At 39.5% G+C, this 14,446-nt stretch overlaps 1 protein-coding gene across 1 annotated transcript in view; it reads right to left on the bottom strand.

Moving 5' to 3' along the window:
- The window catches only part of LOC133049901 (T-cell receptor-associated transmembrane adapter 1), a 43,197-nt gene extending 29,419 nt beyond the window's left edge, over window positions 1–13,778 (bottom strand). Inside the window, exon 1 of the mRNA XM_061133939.1 lies at window positions 13,556–13,778. Within this exon, the coding sequence (XP_060989922.1) occupies window positions 13,556–13,562 (7 nt within the window). The 5' untranslated portion in view covers window positions 13,563–13,778. The remainder of the gene's footprint in view (window positions 1–13,555) is intronic.
- Between the last annotated feature and the right edge of the window lie 668 nt (window positions 13,779–14,446).

The following is a 14,446-nucleotide window of genomic DNA, read 5'->3' as shown; positions in this document are numbered from 1 at the left end:
GGCAAACTTTCAGAGCTTGATTGTTCCCCACCTCCTTTTGATAACGACCCCTCGTAGGTGGTTGATTTAACTGTAATGAACAATGGAACCAGCAAGCTCTCTCATGCCAGATGCCTCTCAGTTTCTTTCTTTGCTGTTCCAATGTGTGTGTGTATGTGTGGAGTTGTGTCCGACTCTGCAACCCCATAGCCCACCAGGTCCTCTGTCCAGGGGACTTCCCAGGCAAGAGTCCTGGAGTGGGCTGCCATCGTCCCGACCCGGGATTGAAACCATGTCTCCTGCATTGGCAGCGGGATTCGTCACCGCTGCACCACCTAGGAAGCCCATGCTTGAATTGCCACGGTCACAATACAGGGTTATTAACTTCTGATTTCTGTTATTAAAATGATGATTTTTATTATTAAAGATTTTTCTTCCTTTCTTTTCCTTGTATATGTCCCTTTAGGACCACAGTCTAGATACAGTCTAGATTCTTCCACATTTTAAAGCAATTTGAGCGCACACAGTCTTTTCTATTGTGGTATGTCACAACTACCATTTTAGGTTCTTCACTCAACCAAATGTGGACTCTCATCATCACCATCTACACTCACTGTGTATGGTGACACTTAAATAAATGAACTTTAATTGCTACAAAAAAGCCAGACTTATACAATCATCCATGTTCAAAGTTAAAAACAATTAGTAAACTCAGATAAGCTAAAAAAGATAAGAATCAACTATAATCCTACTATCAAGAGACAGTCACTGTGAACACTTTGGCTAATGCACTTTCAAACTTATTTTCTGTGTAGAAGCTGTTTTGGTCTTGAGGCATATGATTTAATTATACTGACTATACTGTTATCTGCTTCCCCCTGATAATTATACAGCATGCTTCTTTTCCTAGAAGCTAAATATCCCTTCATTTCTTTTAGCTGCCTTATATTCCATTGTAGGGATTTCCCATAATTTAATCAATCCCTTATTTTTAGACATTTAAATTGCTTCTAATTTTTACTTATGTAAGAAATTTTGTGATGATTATCTTTAACCAAAACTATACACCCAATCTTAATTTATTTTAAGGTAAAAATTCCTGAAACTGAATTACTGGATCAAAGAATTTTGCCATCTTGATGGCCAATATTTGAAAACAGAGTACTAAGCAGACCCTTCTCAGGTCAGTATGGCCTCTGTTCCTATTAGTTCAATTGGCCCTGACTTTGTGGCTCTTGGTGTTAATCCTTGCTCCATCAATCACCGCTCTTAACCCAACTACTATCTTTATGCACACTGTTCCCATACACTCCTCTTTTCCAGAGTTTCTGGAGAAAGTTGTCCCTTTATTTTTTCTCTGGAGCCTGTGACATACGTCCTTCAGGAGAAGGTGGCTGCTCCTACCTCTGCCCTAAACATAGAGGACATCACACTTTTCTTTGTATATTGTGTGCTCAGGTGTGTCCAGCTCTTTGTGATTCCATGGACTGTAGCATGCCAGGCTCCTCTGTCAATGGAATTTTCCAGGCAAGAATACTGACGTGGGTTGCCATTTCTTTCTAAGGGGAACTTCCTGACCCAGGGATTGAAAGCGCGTCTCTTGCATTGCAGGTGGATTCTTTACCACTGGGCCGCCTGGGGATCCCTTTTCTTTCTTTACCATGAGTTTTTTCATTGTTGTTGTTCAGTCACTAAGTCATGTCCGACTCTTTGCAACACCATGGACTGCAGCCTGACGGACCTCCCAGCCCATCACTGTCTCCTGGAGTTTGCCCAAGTTCATGTCCATTGAGTTGGTGATGCTATCCAACCATCTCATTATTTGTCACCCTCTTCTCTTTTTGCCTTCAATCTTCCCCAGCATCAGGGTCTTTGCCAATGAGCTGGCTTCTTCCCATTAGGTGGCCAAAGTATTGGAGCTTCAGCTTCAGCATCAGTCCTTCCAATGAACATTCAGGGATGATTTCCTTTAGAATTGACTGCTTTGATCTCCTTGCTGTGCGAGGGACTCTCAAGAGTCTTCTCCCAATGCCGCAATTTGAGGGCATCAGTTCTTCAGTGCTCAGCCTTCTTTATGGTCCAACTCTCACATCCATACACGACTACTGGAAAGACTATAGCTTTGACTATACAGACTTCTGTCGGCAGTTATTTTTACAGAATATTACTTTAAATTTTCTGTCTGTCTTTCAGGACTTGTCTACTACACACACCCACTAATAGACCATGCTCCAGTCATTCTGAAGCACTTGCAATTTTCAATAGAGACCATACTTTATGTCTGGACATTTGCCCCTTTTCCTGAAATACCTTTCTCCTTGGCCATCTGACAAATCCCTAGTCACCCTTCAAAAGTGCCTTCTCTCTGAAGCACTCATGCAGTACTGCCTGTCCCTCACCACGTGACAACTCATCTATCCCTCTACATTTCAACAAACATCAGAGTCATCATTTATGTATGAAAACTCCTCCCTGCTAGACTGAACTTCCCAAAGGAGAGAAAGAGTGTCTTATAGATCTTTTATCTTCACACTTCAATTTCCTCAATGCACCTATTGTTAATATGACTCATTGAGTAAAGACATATAAAGAGATTTGTGTAATGATGTTTCTCACTAATAAAATGCTCAATAAATGGTAGCTATTGCTATTGTTATTATCTTCTTACTTTGGTCACCTGATGTGAAGAGCTGACTCATTTAAAAAGACCCTGATGCTGGGAAAGATTGAAGGCAAAAGGAGAAGGGGGTGACAGAGGATGAGATGTTGGATGGTATCACCAACTCACAGGACATGAACTTGGGCAAACTCCAGGAGACAGTGGGGGACAGGGCGGCCTGGTGTGCTGCAGTCCACAGGGTCACAAAGCTGGACATGACTTAGCAACTGAACACACATAATAGTGAGACTCATTCTATTATTTCTATTTCCTATTCAGCACAAAGTAGGTGCTCACTAATTATGTGTCAACTGACTAAATGAAGAGTAAAGTGAAGAGGGCAACTTAATAACCAGGGCCAACAGAAGGGTTCTGCTCAAGTATGAAATCCAGACACATCCACAACCCAGGAAAAGATAGATTGAAGATTCTGTTACATCTCTCTCTAGTACTGTTGAGAAGACCTATTTCACAGCAGCTAGGAAACAGACCACTGAGAAAGAGTAACTCATTGTCGCTTTGGTGACGCTACTCATCAATTTACCATCCTAATTCTCTTTGCCCTGAGCCTAAATTTGCCAAAAAATCTACCTGTAAGTTGTATCCTAGGAAACTTGATACAAGAAAGCTGGTGCTAACAGCTGGCTATCTGATTAGATTTATGGGTGGTCACAACTATAAAGGTAAAATTTTATTTTCTTGTTTAAAAAAATCAGTCTTTGAGGAGTTTGAGTAGTGTTCATTAAAATCTCCTGAAAAAAGGAATTTAGAAAATACCATTAGCTGAGCTAAGCTGTGAACTCTATTGCAACCCAGGATACATATGCTTGCATAAAACTGGGTTGCTTGCATAAAACATGAGAGTCAGGGTGAGTAGAAACAATCGTCACAGACCGCATAATCACTTTGAGAAGCATGAAATGGGGATGTGCTTTCATTCTCTTCTCTTCAACCTTTACCTTAAAAACCTCATATGTTTACTATTATGTATTAAATGTACACTTTCCTACTATGAGAACAGAAAAATGGATGTCTTCCTATAAGCTGACAACAAGGTTCTATCTACATAAACCAAGAGTTGCCTCATGAAATAGTTGTTTTGTCTATTCTTTATCAGAGGATAATGGAAGACTAACTCCTGCATTTAAAACTCAAATAAGTTTTTGGCAGATGTTCTTTATGATTTATTTTTATTTTTGGCCTAGAAAATAATATAGTGTAGTATAGTATAACTTATCTAAGAATATAGCATATTAACTGAAAAGCTGCACTGCTTAAAATTAAGAATTTAATAAATGTTTTAATAATCTACCTTTGGTCAAAATTAGGGGTGGCTTGTAGCCTTGCTTGGGCTTCCCCAGTGGCCCTGTGGTAAAGAATCTGCCTGCAGTGCAGAGGTCTCAAAAGCTGCGGGTCCAATCCCTGGGTCAGGAAGATCCCCTGGAAGACGGCGTGGCATCCCACTCCAGTATTCTGGCCTGGAAAATCCCCTGGACAGAGGAGTCTGGCAGGCTACAGTCCACAGGGTCAGAAAGAGTCAGACAGGACTGAAGTGACTTAGCACAGTATAGCCTTGCTTTAGAAATGGTCCATCTAGAATTCAGTTCAGTTCAGTCACTCAGTCATGTCCGACTCTTTGCAATCCCACGGACTGCAGCACGCCAGGCTTCCCTGTCCATCACCAACTCCCGGAGTACACCCAAACCCATGTCCATCGAGTCAGTGATGGCATCCAACCATCTCATCTGCTGTTGTCCCCTTCTCCTGCTTTCAGTCGTTCCCAGCATCAGGGTCTTTTCCAAAGAGTCAGCTCTTCGCATAAGGTAGCCAAAGTATTGGAGTTTCAGCTTTAGCATCAGTCCTTCCAATGAATATTCAGGACTGATTTCCTTTAGGACGGCTGGATCTTCAACACCACAGTTCAAAAGCATCAATTCTCCAGCACTCAGCTTTCTTTATAGTCCAACTCTCACATCCATACATGACTGCTGGATAAACCATAGCTTTGACTAGACGGACCTTTGTTGGAGAAGTAATGTCTCTGCTTTTTAAAATACTGTCTAGCTTGGTCATTGCTTTTCTTCCAAGGACCAAGTGTCTTTTAATTTCACAGCTGCAGTCACCATCTGCAGTGATTTTGGAGCCCAAGAAAATAAAGTCTGTCACTCTTTCCACTGTTTCCCCATCTATGTGCCATGAAGTGATGGGACCAGATGCCATGATCTTAGTTTTCTGAATGTTGAGTTTTAAGCTAACTCTTTCACTCTCCTCTTTGGCTTTCATGAAGAGGCTCTTTAGTTCTTCCCTTTCTGCCATAAGGGTGGTGTCATCTGCATGTCTGAGGTTATTGATATTTCTCCTGGCAATCTTGACTCCAGCTTGTGCTTCATCCAGTATGGCATTTCTTATGATGTACTCTGCATATAAGTTAAATAAGCAGGGTGACAATACAGTCTTGACATACTCCTTTTCCTATTTGGAACCAGTCTGTTGTTCCATGTCCAGTTCTAACTGTTGCTTCTTGACCTGAAAACACATTTCTCAGGAGGTAGGTCAGGTGGTCTGGTATTCCCATCTCTTCCAGAATTTTCCACAGCTTGTTCTGATCCACACAGTCAAAGGCTTTGGCATAGTCAATAAAGCAGAAGTAGATGTTTTTCTGGAACTCTCTTGCTTTTTCAATGATCCAGCGGATGTTGGCAATTTGATCTCTGATTCCTCTGGCTTTTCTAAATCCAGCTTGAACATCTGGAAGTTCATGGTTCACATACCATTGAAGCCTGGCTTAGAGAATTTTGAGCATTACTTTGCTAGCATGTGCGTTTGGTGCAATTGTGCGGTAGCTTGAACTTTCTTTGGCATTGCTTTTCTTTGGGATTGGAATGAAACCTGACCTTTTCCAGTCCTGTGGTCATTGCTAAGTTTTCCAAATTTGCTGGCATATTGAGTGCAGCACTTTCACAGCATCGTCTTTTAGGATTTGAAATAGCTCAGCTGGAATTCCATCACCTCCACTAGCTTTGTTCGTAGTGATGCTTCCTAGGGCCCACTTGACTTCACATTCCAGGCTGTCTGGCCCTAGGTGAGTGTTCACACCATCGTGGTTTTCTGGGTCATGACGATCTTTTTTGTATGGTACTTCTGTGTATTCTTGCCACCTCTTCTTGATATCTTCTGCTTCTGTTAGGTCCATACCATTTCTGTCCTTTATTGAGCCCATCTTTGCATGAAATTTTCCCTTGGTATCTCTAATTTTCTTGAAGAGATCTCTAGTCTTCCCCATTCTATTATTTTCCTCTATATCTTTGCATTGATCACACTGACCATCTAGAATTACTGCATTTAATCATCATGTCATATAAATTAGGGATTTGATCATTCATTTATACACATGGTTAAAAGGTGCAAAACAGATTTTGGAAGATTTTTTGACTCTCCCTGCAGATTTTCCCTAGATCAACCTCTGAATGGAGGCTTTGATTATTTCTACACGAGGACATGTCCTAGTTTAAGTTCCCAAGATTTCTTAAGAGAATATAGAACTTGCTTCCATCTCAGCTGATGACCTGTGTAAAGTAGCAACAGAGCTAAACTTCAGGTTGTAGTCAGAAAATAAAAATTAACTCTTTATTGCTCTTTTTATTCTCTTCCATTTTCTACATCTTCTGCCTTTGTTATCAGGACAAAATAAAACTTATTTTAAGAAAAAGAACCAACTGTATGAAACTTGCTGCTGAATTTATTAATTATAGAGATGCTATGGACTAGAAGACATTGTTTAATACATCACTGGTATCAAAAATGTAATGGAATACAAAGCTTCTGAATGAAAATCTTCCTGCTGGTAACTCAGACCACATTACAAAAGGTATAAGAAGCTGAGGATCTCCTCGAGAAAGGATAAATGTTTACTCTAATAATCCATGTGAATATTGTCACTGGTCAATATTGTCAGTGGTCACCTGTCTGACCTTGTGTATCATTTGACACGCAATAGGATTATATGCTGCTCACTTTTGTGAATTAATTGTACCCCTTGCTCCTTTTCTCTTTGCCCTGATTTCTTTGGTTCTCCTGTATTTGTACTATTTTATGTACTATTTATATGTACTGTTCTATGTATTAGTACTTCTCTTTCTGGGGGAAGGGTAAGAGAGCAAATAAATGCACAGAAAATATAATAAGTCTACAATTTATCACCCTTGGGAGAACGAATAAAATCATCCTTTGGAGAACTAACAAAATCAGTCTCCTTTGTACTTACCTTTTTTCCCTTTCCATTTCCCACAGAATCTAGTATTTAGTTTATACTCAAAAAACAGTTGTGCTTTGTATAAATAAAACACAGCAGAGTAGGAAAAGGTGTACTTCAAAGCATCAAGCAGAAAATCCTAATTTCATTTTAAAATTACACTGATTCTAGCTGTAAATTCTTATCATTCACAAAAATACATTTCACTTATGAATTTTCCTTAGTCCATTAATTGTTACAAGAAGATAATTTTGCTCTGAGCAGCAAAGAAATAACCAATATCACAAGATTACACTTATACTAACGGCTTTAGGAAAACACTAATAATTTTCATGAAATACATCAGCAACTCCAAGGAAAGAACTTGGACCACACTGCACATCCCTTTAGGGCTGGGTTTTGTCTTTGACTAGAACAGTAAATTTGCTTTGATCAGTTGCAGACATTTTAAAACAGGCTAAATTCTAATATGTCGGGACTTGTTTCACATGGTCTCTAGTTTTCTCCTGATTTTAGGAGTCTATGATTCCTGTGTAACCCTTCTATTTCCCAAGATATTTTTCTTTTGTAATGTGATCCGAGTTAAAAGTAGGAAGGTTTTTAATTTGGAAGCTTTGTATTTTATGATACTCTTGATATCTTTCAAAAATTTTGATTGCCAACAATAAATGCCCTATTTTGAAAAGCAAAACAAAAACCACAGAAATGAGAAGATATTGAATAGCTGAATGGTGGAGATTTTCAACTTGAATGGTAGTTTTGTGTAAATGTTCACATATACAGACTCACACATATACTTCATACCACCTCTTACCGAGTTACTTTCCGTATGCAGTATACCCGTGTGGGTATCTATTCAATACTAACAGTGCCTCTTATAGCAGAGGATGTGCAAAGTACCTACAATTTCTTGCCTGACAAATGCAATCTTTAGTACCATTATTCATTAATTGTAATTACTTGCATATAGCTTTTAAATAGTACTCTTACACAATTTTAAGTTAGCTATCTATACTGTTAAAAAACTAAAATTTTGGTACGTTATCAGTGAGGCGATGTCAGGTAGGAAAACCAAGACTGAAGTTTCTAACTAGCTTTCAACTACCAGGGGCTAACCTGTGTGTGTGAGTCGCTCACTGATGTCGGACTCTCTGTGATCCCATGGACGATAGCCTACCAGCCTCCTCCGTCCATGGACTTCTGCAGGCAAGAATACTAGAGTGGGTTGTGATTTCCTTCTCCAGGGGATCTTCCTGACTCAGGGATCAAACCGGGGTACCCACATTGCAGGCAGATTCTTTACCAGCTGAGCCAGCAGGAAAACCCACCAGAGGCTAATAGTAGTAGTTTAAATATAAGTTGGATTAAAACTCAGCATTCAAAAAACTAAGATCATGGCATCTGGTCCTTTCACTTCATGGCAAATAGATGGGGAAACAATGGAAACAATGAGAGTCTTTATTTTCTTGGGCTCCAAAATCACTGCAGATGGTGATGGCAGCCATGAAATTAAAAGATGCTTGCTGCTTGGAAGAAAAGCTATGACCAACCTAGACAGCATATTAAAAAGCACAGACATTACTTTGCCAACAGGTCTGTCTAGTCAAAGCTATGGTTTTTCCAGTAGTCATGTATGGATGTGACAGTTGGACTGTAAAGAAAGGTGAGCGCTGAAGAATTGATGCTTTTGAACTGTGGTGTTGGAGAAGTCTCTTGAGAGTCTCTTGGACTCCAAGGAGATTCAACCAGTCCATCCATAAGAAAATATTCATTGGAAGGACTGATGCTGAAGCTGTAACTCCAATACTTTGACCACCTGATGCAAAGAGCTGACTCCTCAGAAAAGACCCTGATGCTGGGAAAGACTGAAGGCAGGAGGAGAAGAGGACGATAGAGGATGAGATGGTTGGATGGCATCACTGACTCAATGGACGTGAGTTTGAGCATGCTCCAGGAGTTGGTGATGGACAGGGAAGCCTAGCATGCTGCAGTCCATGGGTCGCAGAGTTGGACATGACTGAGCGACTGAACTAAACTGATAGTTCAACATAAAAGTACTGATATAACAGTCCCCATGGATTCTCCTCATGAAATGAACATTTCTTATTGTGGGGATCATTTGGTTGCAAACTAGGCACATTACTGATGACTATTTGTTGCACACTGCCACTGTCTACACAGCCTCTGCCACTACTGTCCATATGCATTATCCCACCAATAAAAGGCATTAGAGTCATGGCCTGGGTCACTGGAAGAGATTCTCAAATCTAGTCCCAGGCTTTCAAGTAAATAAGGAACTTTTTAATGCAAAAATTGAAAACTGCCAAACTTACATGTGTCTATTAAGAATAGGTTATTTGAAAAGTGAATGATACATGTTAGGAAGGGGCCATGATGGGAAGAGGAACATTAGCAATATGAAGCTTTGGAGTGTCTGTTTTGGAACAGTGTATAGGGAAAAAGGCAGAAGGTATGACTTTCTGTAGATCACTGACCCTCGCCATAAAGTGAAAATGAAAATTGCTCAGTTGTGTCTGACTCTTTGTGATCCCATGGACTGTATAGTGTATAGACTGTATAGTCCAGAATACTGGAGTGGGTAGCTATTCCCTTCTCCAGGGAATCTTCCTGACCTAGGGATCAAATCCAGGTCTCCCGCATTGCAGGTGGATTTTTTACCAGCTGCGCCACAAGGGAAGCCTGACCGGCATTCTAAGCCAACTATAAATCTGGTGTTCAGAGACCATCTGTGTGACGTAAAAGTCCCCTCTTTCTAGTACACCATGATTCCTCTTAACCAATGCCCACTGATTACCCGAGGAAAGTGTACATAGCAGAGTGAGACGGAGGCTAGATTTTAAGACAGCATGTTATGATTCCTCTAGTATTAGACTCGTCATTTCTTTCATAATTAAACTCAGAATTGGTAAACTTGGGAAGACGTATTGGGATTTTGAAGTCTGCCAAAATCCCTGCTGTAGATGAATCTGTATTTTTCTGTACTTTTCGCTGCTCCATTTTGTATATGTACTTACTGTTTCTTGTGGGAGAACCACCTTGGCAAGAGCCTCTGAAGATGGCATAGGTGTGTGCAACTTCATCCAACAAAATACTGTAACCACTACGTTTCTTTAATGTTTTAAGAAGGCTTGTTAATTGTTTCTTTCCTGTTTAAGTCAGGAATGCTGAGAAAATTAAATGAAAAAAAAAATGTCTGGAAAAGAGATCAATATTTATTTATTATTAACTAGCAATTTGTAGGTATTTATTTCTTAGAGTTGTGAGCTTTACGTGACAATCATTCCTGGGTTAACTGTTCTTAAGATCACTGTTGATTATTACCTAATTAAATGATTGTGTTGGACCTGCTTTTAAAGAACATCTGCACTGAAACGATTCACAAATGAGTTCTATCTGGTCTCTGAAAGACAAGCTTTTGTTGCTCTCAAAAGATGACTGAGGCTCCAGGGAAAAGAAAATGAGTAAAGACAATGAAAATCTTTTTTTTCCTTCAAAAAACAGCGATGTGTAACTAGAGTGAGTCATTGTTTAAATTAAATTAGTAGCAGCCCAAAGGAGCCGTTCTTGCCATTCGGTTCAGCTGATCCTGACTACGTGGACACAGAAGCTCGGGAGCATCTTGGATGCTGGCACGCTTACTGATGCAGGGAGGGCAAGCCACGTGAACTGTGCTGTGCTTGGCCGCTCGGTCGTGTCCGACTCTCGGTGACCTCAGGGGCTGCGGCCCGCTAGGCCGCTCTGTCCCTGGGGGTTCTCCAGGCAAGGATACTGCAGAGGGTTCCGTGACCTCCTTCAGGGGATCTTCTAGACCCAGCAGTCGAACTGGAGTCTCCTGCACTGCAGGTAGATTCTTTACCAACAAGCCATTTAGGTAGGAGAGAAGGAAAACTTTGGATTTTACTTTTCATACATTCTTTTTACTCAACTAGGAATCATCTCACTTTTCCATTGTGTTCACATTTATTTTCTCCTTTACTTCACCTATCTAATTAAAAAAAATACTATACTCTGAGTCTCTCTTTTCACATTAAGCATGTTTCATTTTGTTTCTTGGCTTTTAAGATCTATGAGGCTTTAATGGCAAATACTGTACATATTTTATCTTCTGTGGAATTTTAGGTCTTAATTGTCAATGGAGGAGTTCCTGCATTACACTGGAAAAATCTAAACATAAACCATGAAATCCTAAGGAGAATATTTTATCCTCTCCTCCAAATTTAAAATTAATTAATGGGAAATAGCTGAATGTCATATTCACTGCCCTCAGCCTCCCACACTTGCCAAGTTCCCCATGACTGTCAGCTCATAGCAATTATTCATAGTATTGCTATGTTCATTTCTGCAGGGCACTAGCAAAATGGGCACAATTGTTTTCATTCTTTGCTAATATATGTACATGTACCTGGGAAAGATAAAGAGAATTGTGAAAATCATATATCACTTTACGTTCCCTGTGGAATAATCCAATCACTTGATCTTAAAATCCATCAAGCAAAACACTGGGAAGCAAATTCACAGATATTATAATATCTATTATCTTCTACAAATGGCTCATACATATTGATATTAAAAATACTATTAGCACAATTAAAAGCAAAAGATGTAATCAGGTAATTCACAAATGATAGAATTATAAGCAGTTTAAAAACCCACACAAAAACGTTCATTTTCATTATAATCAGAGTAATACATATTAAACAATGGCTTAGCATGTTGTGCTTATCAAATTAGTAAAGATTTATAAAAATGAGGCCAGCTTGTGAAGGAGAAACATTTCTAGGGTGAGAGTGAATTGACAACAACCTTGGAAAAGCAATTTGACAATAATGATACTGAAAATGTTCATAACTTCTTATTCAGTAATTCTGTGTCTAGGAATATTTCCTAAGAAAATATCCTTAATATAGAAAAAGCTACAGAGTTGTTCATCCCTCTGTCATTTAAAATAGAAAAAGACTGGATGCAACATAAATGTCTAACAATAAACAAATGGCTAAGTAAACTGTAACTCAATTGATGTTACTGTGCATCCCTATAAAACAACTAAGCAGAAGTTACTGTGAAGATGGAGACGGTGATAATGTTAGTGAAAAACACTGAACATGATTTTATAAATATTATTATTTTAGTTATGAAAAGCAAACCAAGTAGAATACATAGAAGCAAAAGTTGGAAGGAAATACAACATAATATTTTCTAGAGTGATGGAAACTAAATTTTTTCATTTGTATTCCACACTTCTCCCACTTTATATATTATACATATTTCTCTTATAATGGGGCTTCCCCTGATAGCTCAGTTGGTAAAGAATTTGCCTGTGACACAGGAGACCCCGGTTCGATTCCAGGGTCGGGAAGATAGACTGGAGAAGGAATAGGCTACCCAATCCAATATTCTGGGGCTTCTCTTGTGCTCAGCTGGTAAAGAATCTGCCTGCAACGCGGGGGACCTGGGTTCAATCCCTGGGTTGGGAAGATCCCCTGGAGAAGGGAAAGTCTGTACACTCTAGTATTCTGGCCTAGAGAATGCCATAGAATCCCAAAGAGTTGGACAGAACTGAGTGACTTTCACTTTTCTCTTATAACATTTATTTAAAGAAATTAAAAGTACATTAAAGAATAAAGGAGGAATGATAGTCAATGTGGAGCAGAAATTAAGCTAATAAATGTGCGTTCAACCCTTATAGTCCATTCCAAAGGTGATGGTATTTTCACTGGCCTTTGCAAATTGTCATCTCTCTGAAAGTTGATGTTTGAATTGATTTCTAGGAAGATAATATAATGCCTAAAGTGTAAGGAATTAGAATGTTGTTACTTCTAACCTGCTTTATTTTTTAACTTTATTTTATGTTGCAGTATAGTTGATTAACAATGTTATTAATAATTTCAGGTGTCCAACAAGGTGATTCAGGTATATGTATGCATGTCTCTGTTCATTTTCAAATTCCTTCCTTGATTAGGCTGTTATATCATACTGAGCAGAGTCCCCTATGCTATACAGTGGGTCCTTGTTGGTTATTCATTTTAAATATAGCAGTGCATAAATATCAATCCCAGGATGCTTTTCTTGCTTTATAGTTAAACTGTAAAAAGGAATATGCAAGGTCGAGGAAAGATCCTCTAAAAAGAACAAGCACTTTGAATGGGATGAGTGTCAAGGAACAGGGGCTTCCCCAGCGGCTCAGCAATAAAGGATCTGCCCGCAATGCAGGAGACCAGGTTCTATCCCCGAGTCAGGAAGATCTCCTGGAGAATGGAATGGCTACCCACCCTTGCCTGGAGTATTCTTGCCTGGAGAATCCCACAGACAAAGGAGTCTGGCGGGCTATAGTCTGTAGGATCACAAAGAGTCGGACACGACTGACGCAACTTAGCATGTCAAGGAACACATACCAATAGCTACAATTAGCTTTATATTATAAAATACGGTCCAACTTTTTAAGACAAAGTAGGCAATTTATGTTCATTGATATACTTCAAATACATTCTAATTATTATAAAGTTCATCTCACACTTTTAAAACAATTGTGTAAACTTAATTACTTTCCAAACCTTTATTAAGTATCTTTTTGCTAGAGGCTTAGACATTATTATGTAAATTCTTAGCATGAATTTGAATTGAGCAAAATTTAAAATGCCACTTACCTGCCATGCTTTTTTTCTTTGAGAAATCCTTATGTAGCCATAGGCAAATGTATGAATTAAAAATACTCCCGCAAGCTTTTTTTTCTAAGTAATGTTGCTCTGTTAAGTGAGAAGTGTCAGTAAACTTTATCTGTACCTCCGTTTTTTCTCTCTTCTTAAAATCTTCTGCGTGTACTTTGTTCAGTTACAAACAGGAAATGTGGTGATGGAGGCTTCTAGAGTTTTGATCTGAAACCAGCAGGCTGTTAAATTTTTTGTGAAACGTGAGAAGTAAATCCCACAAGCCTCTGTACCCTGGTATTTGAACTTTTATTAGTACCTAACTAACGTTAAAACAAATAATAAAATCAACGTGTAAATTAGACTAGGCAGAATGAGATGGTTGGATGGCATCACTGACTCAATGGACGTGAGTTTGAGCAAATTCCAAGAGATAGTGAAGGACAGGGAAGCCTGGCGTGCTGCCGTCTTTGGGGTCGCAAAGAGTCGGATACAACTTAGCGACTGAAAAACAGCAAGGATTTCCCATCTCCTAGGAGAAAATCTAGGGATCTCCTCCCAAGTGAGGTCATGTGAAGACAAAATAAAATACACTAACTGAGGAGGAACGGTAAGAAGCCCCCAGGCATGCTCAGCTGTTGATTGTTATATCTGAGGTGTGTCAGAGGAAAGAAAATTAACACTCTTGGAACACTTACTAATCAGGTACCTTCTGTACCTACCCCACTGGGAGATTGGGTGCCTGCCTTCTTTCCTGCCAACCTTGCCCCTGCAACGTGAGTCTCTCTGTCCAATCTAGGGCCACGTGGTGACAAGCTCCAGCTCTCTCCCATCCTGGAGTCTCAGCATCAGAAATCCTTAAATGTCAGTGTGCATAAGTATGTTATGTAG

Source organism: Dama dama, chromosome 31 (assembly GCF_033118175.1).
Source record: "Dama dama isolate Ldn47 chromosome 31, ASM3311817v1, whole genome shotgun sequence".
Lineage (NCBI taxonomy): Eukaryota > Metazoa > Chordata > Mammalia > Artiodactyla > Cervidae > Dama > Dama dama.
Note: the sequence above shows the minus strand (reverse complement) of the source record. Positions and strands in the feature narration are given on the sequence as shown.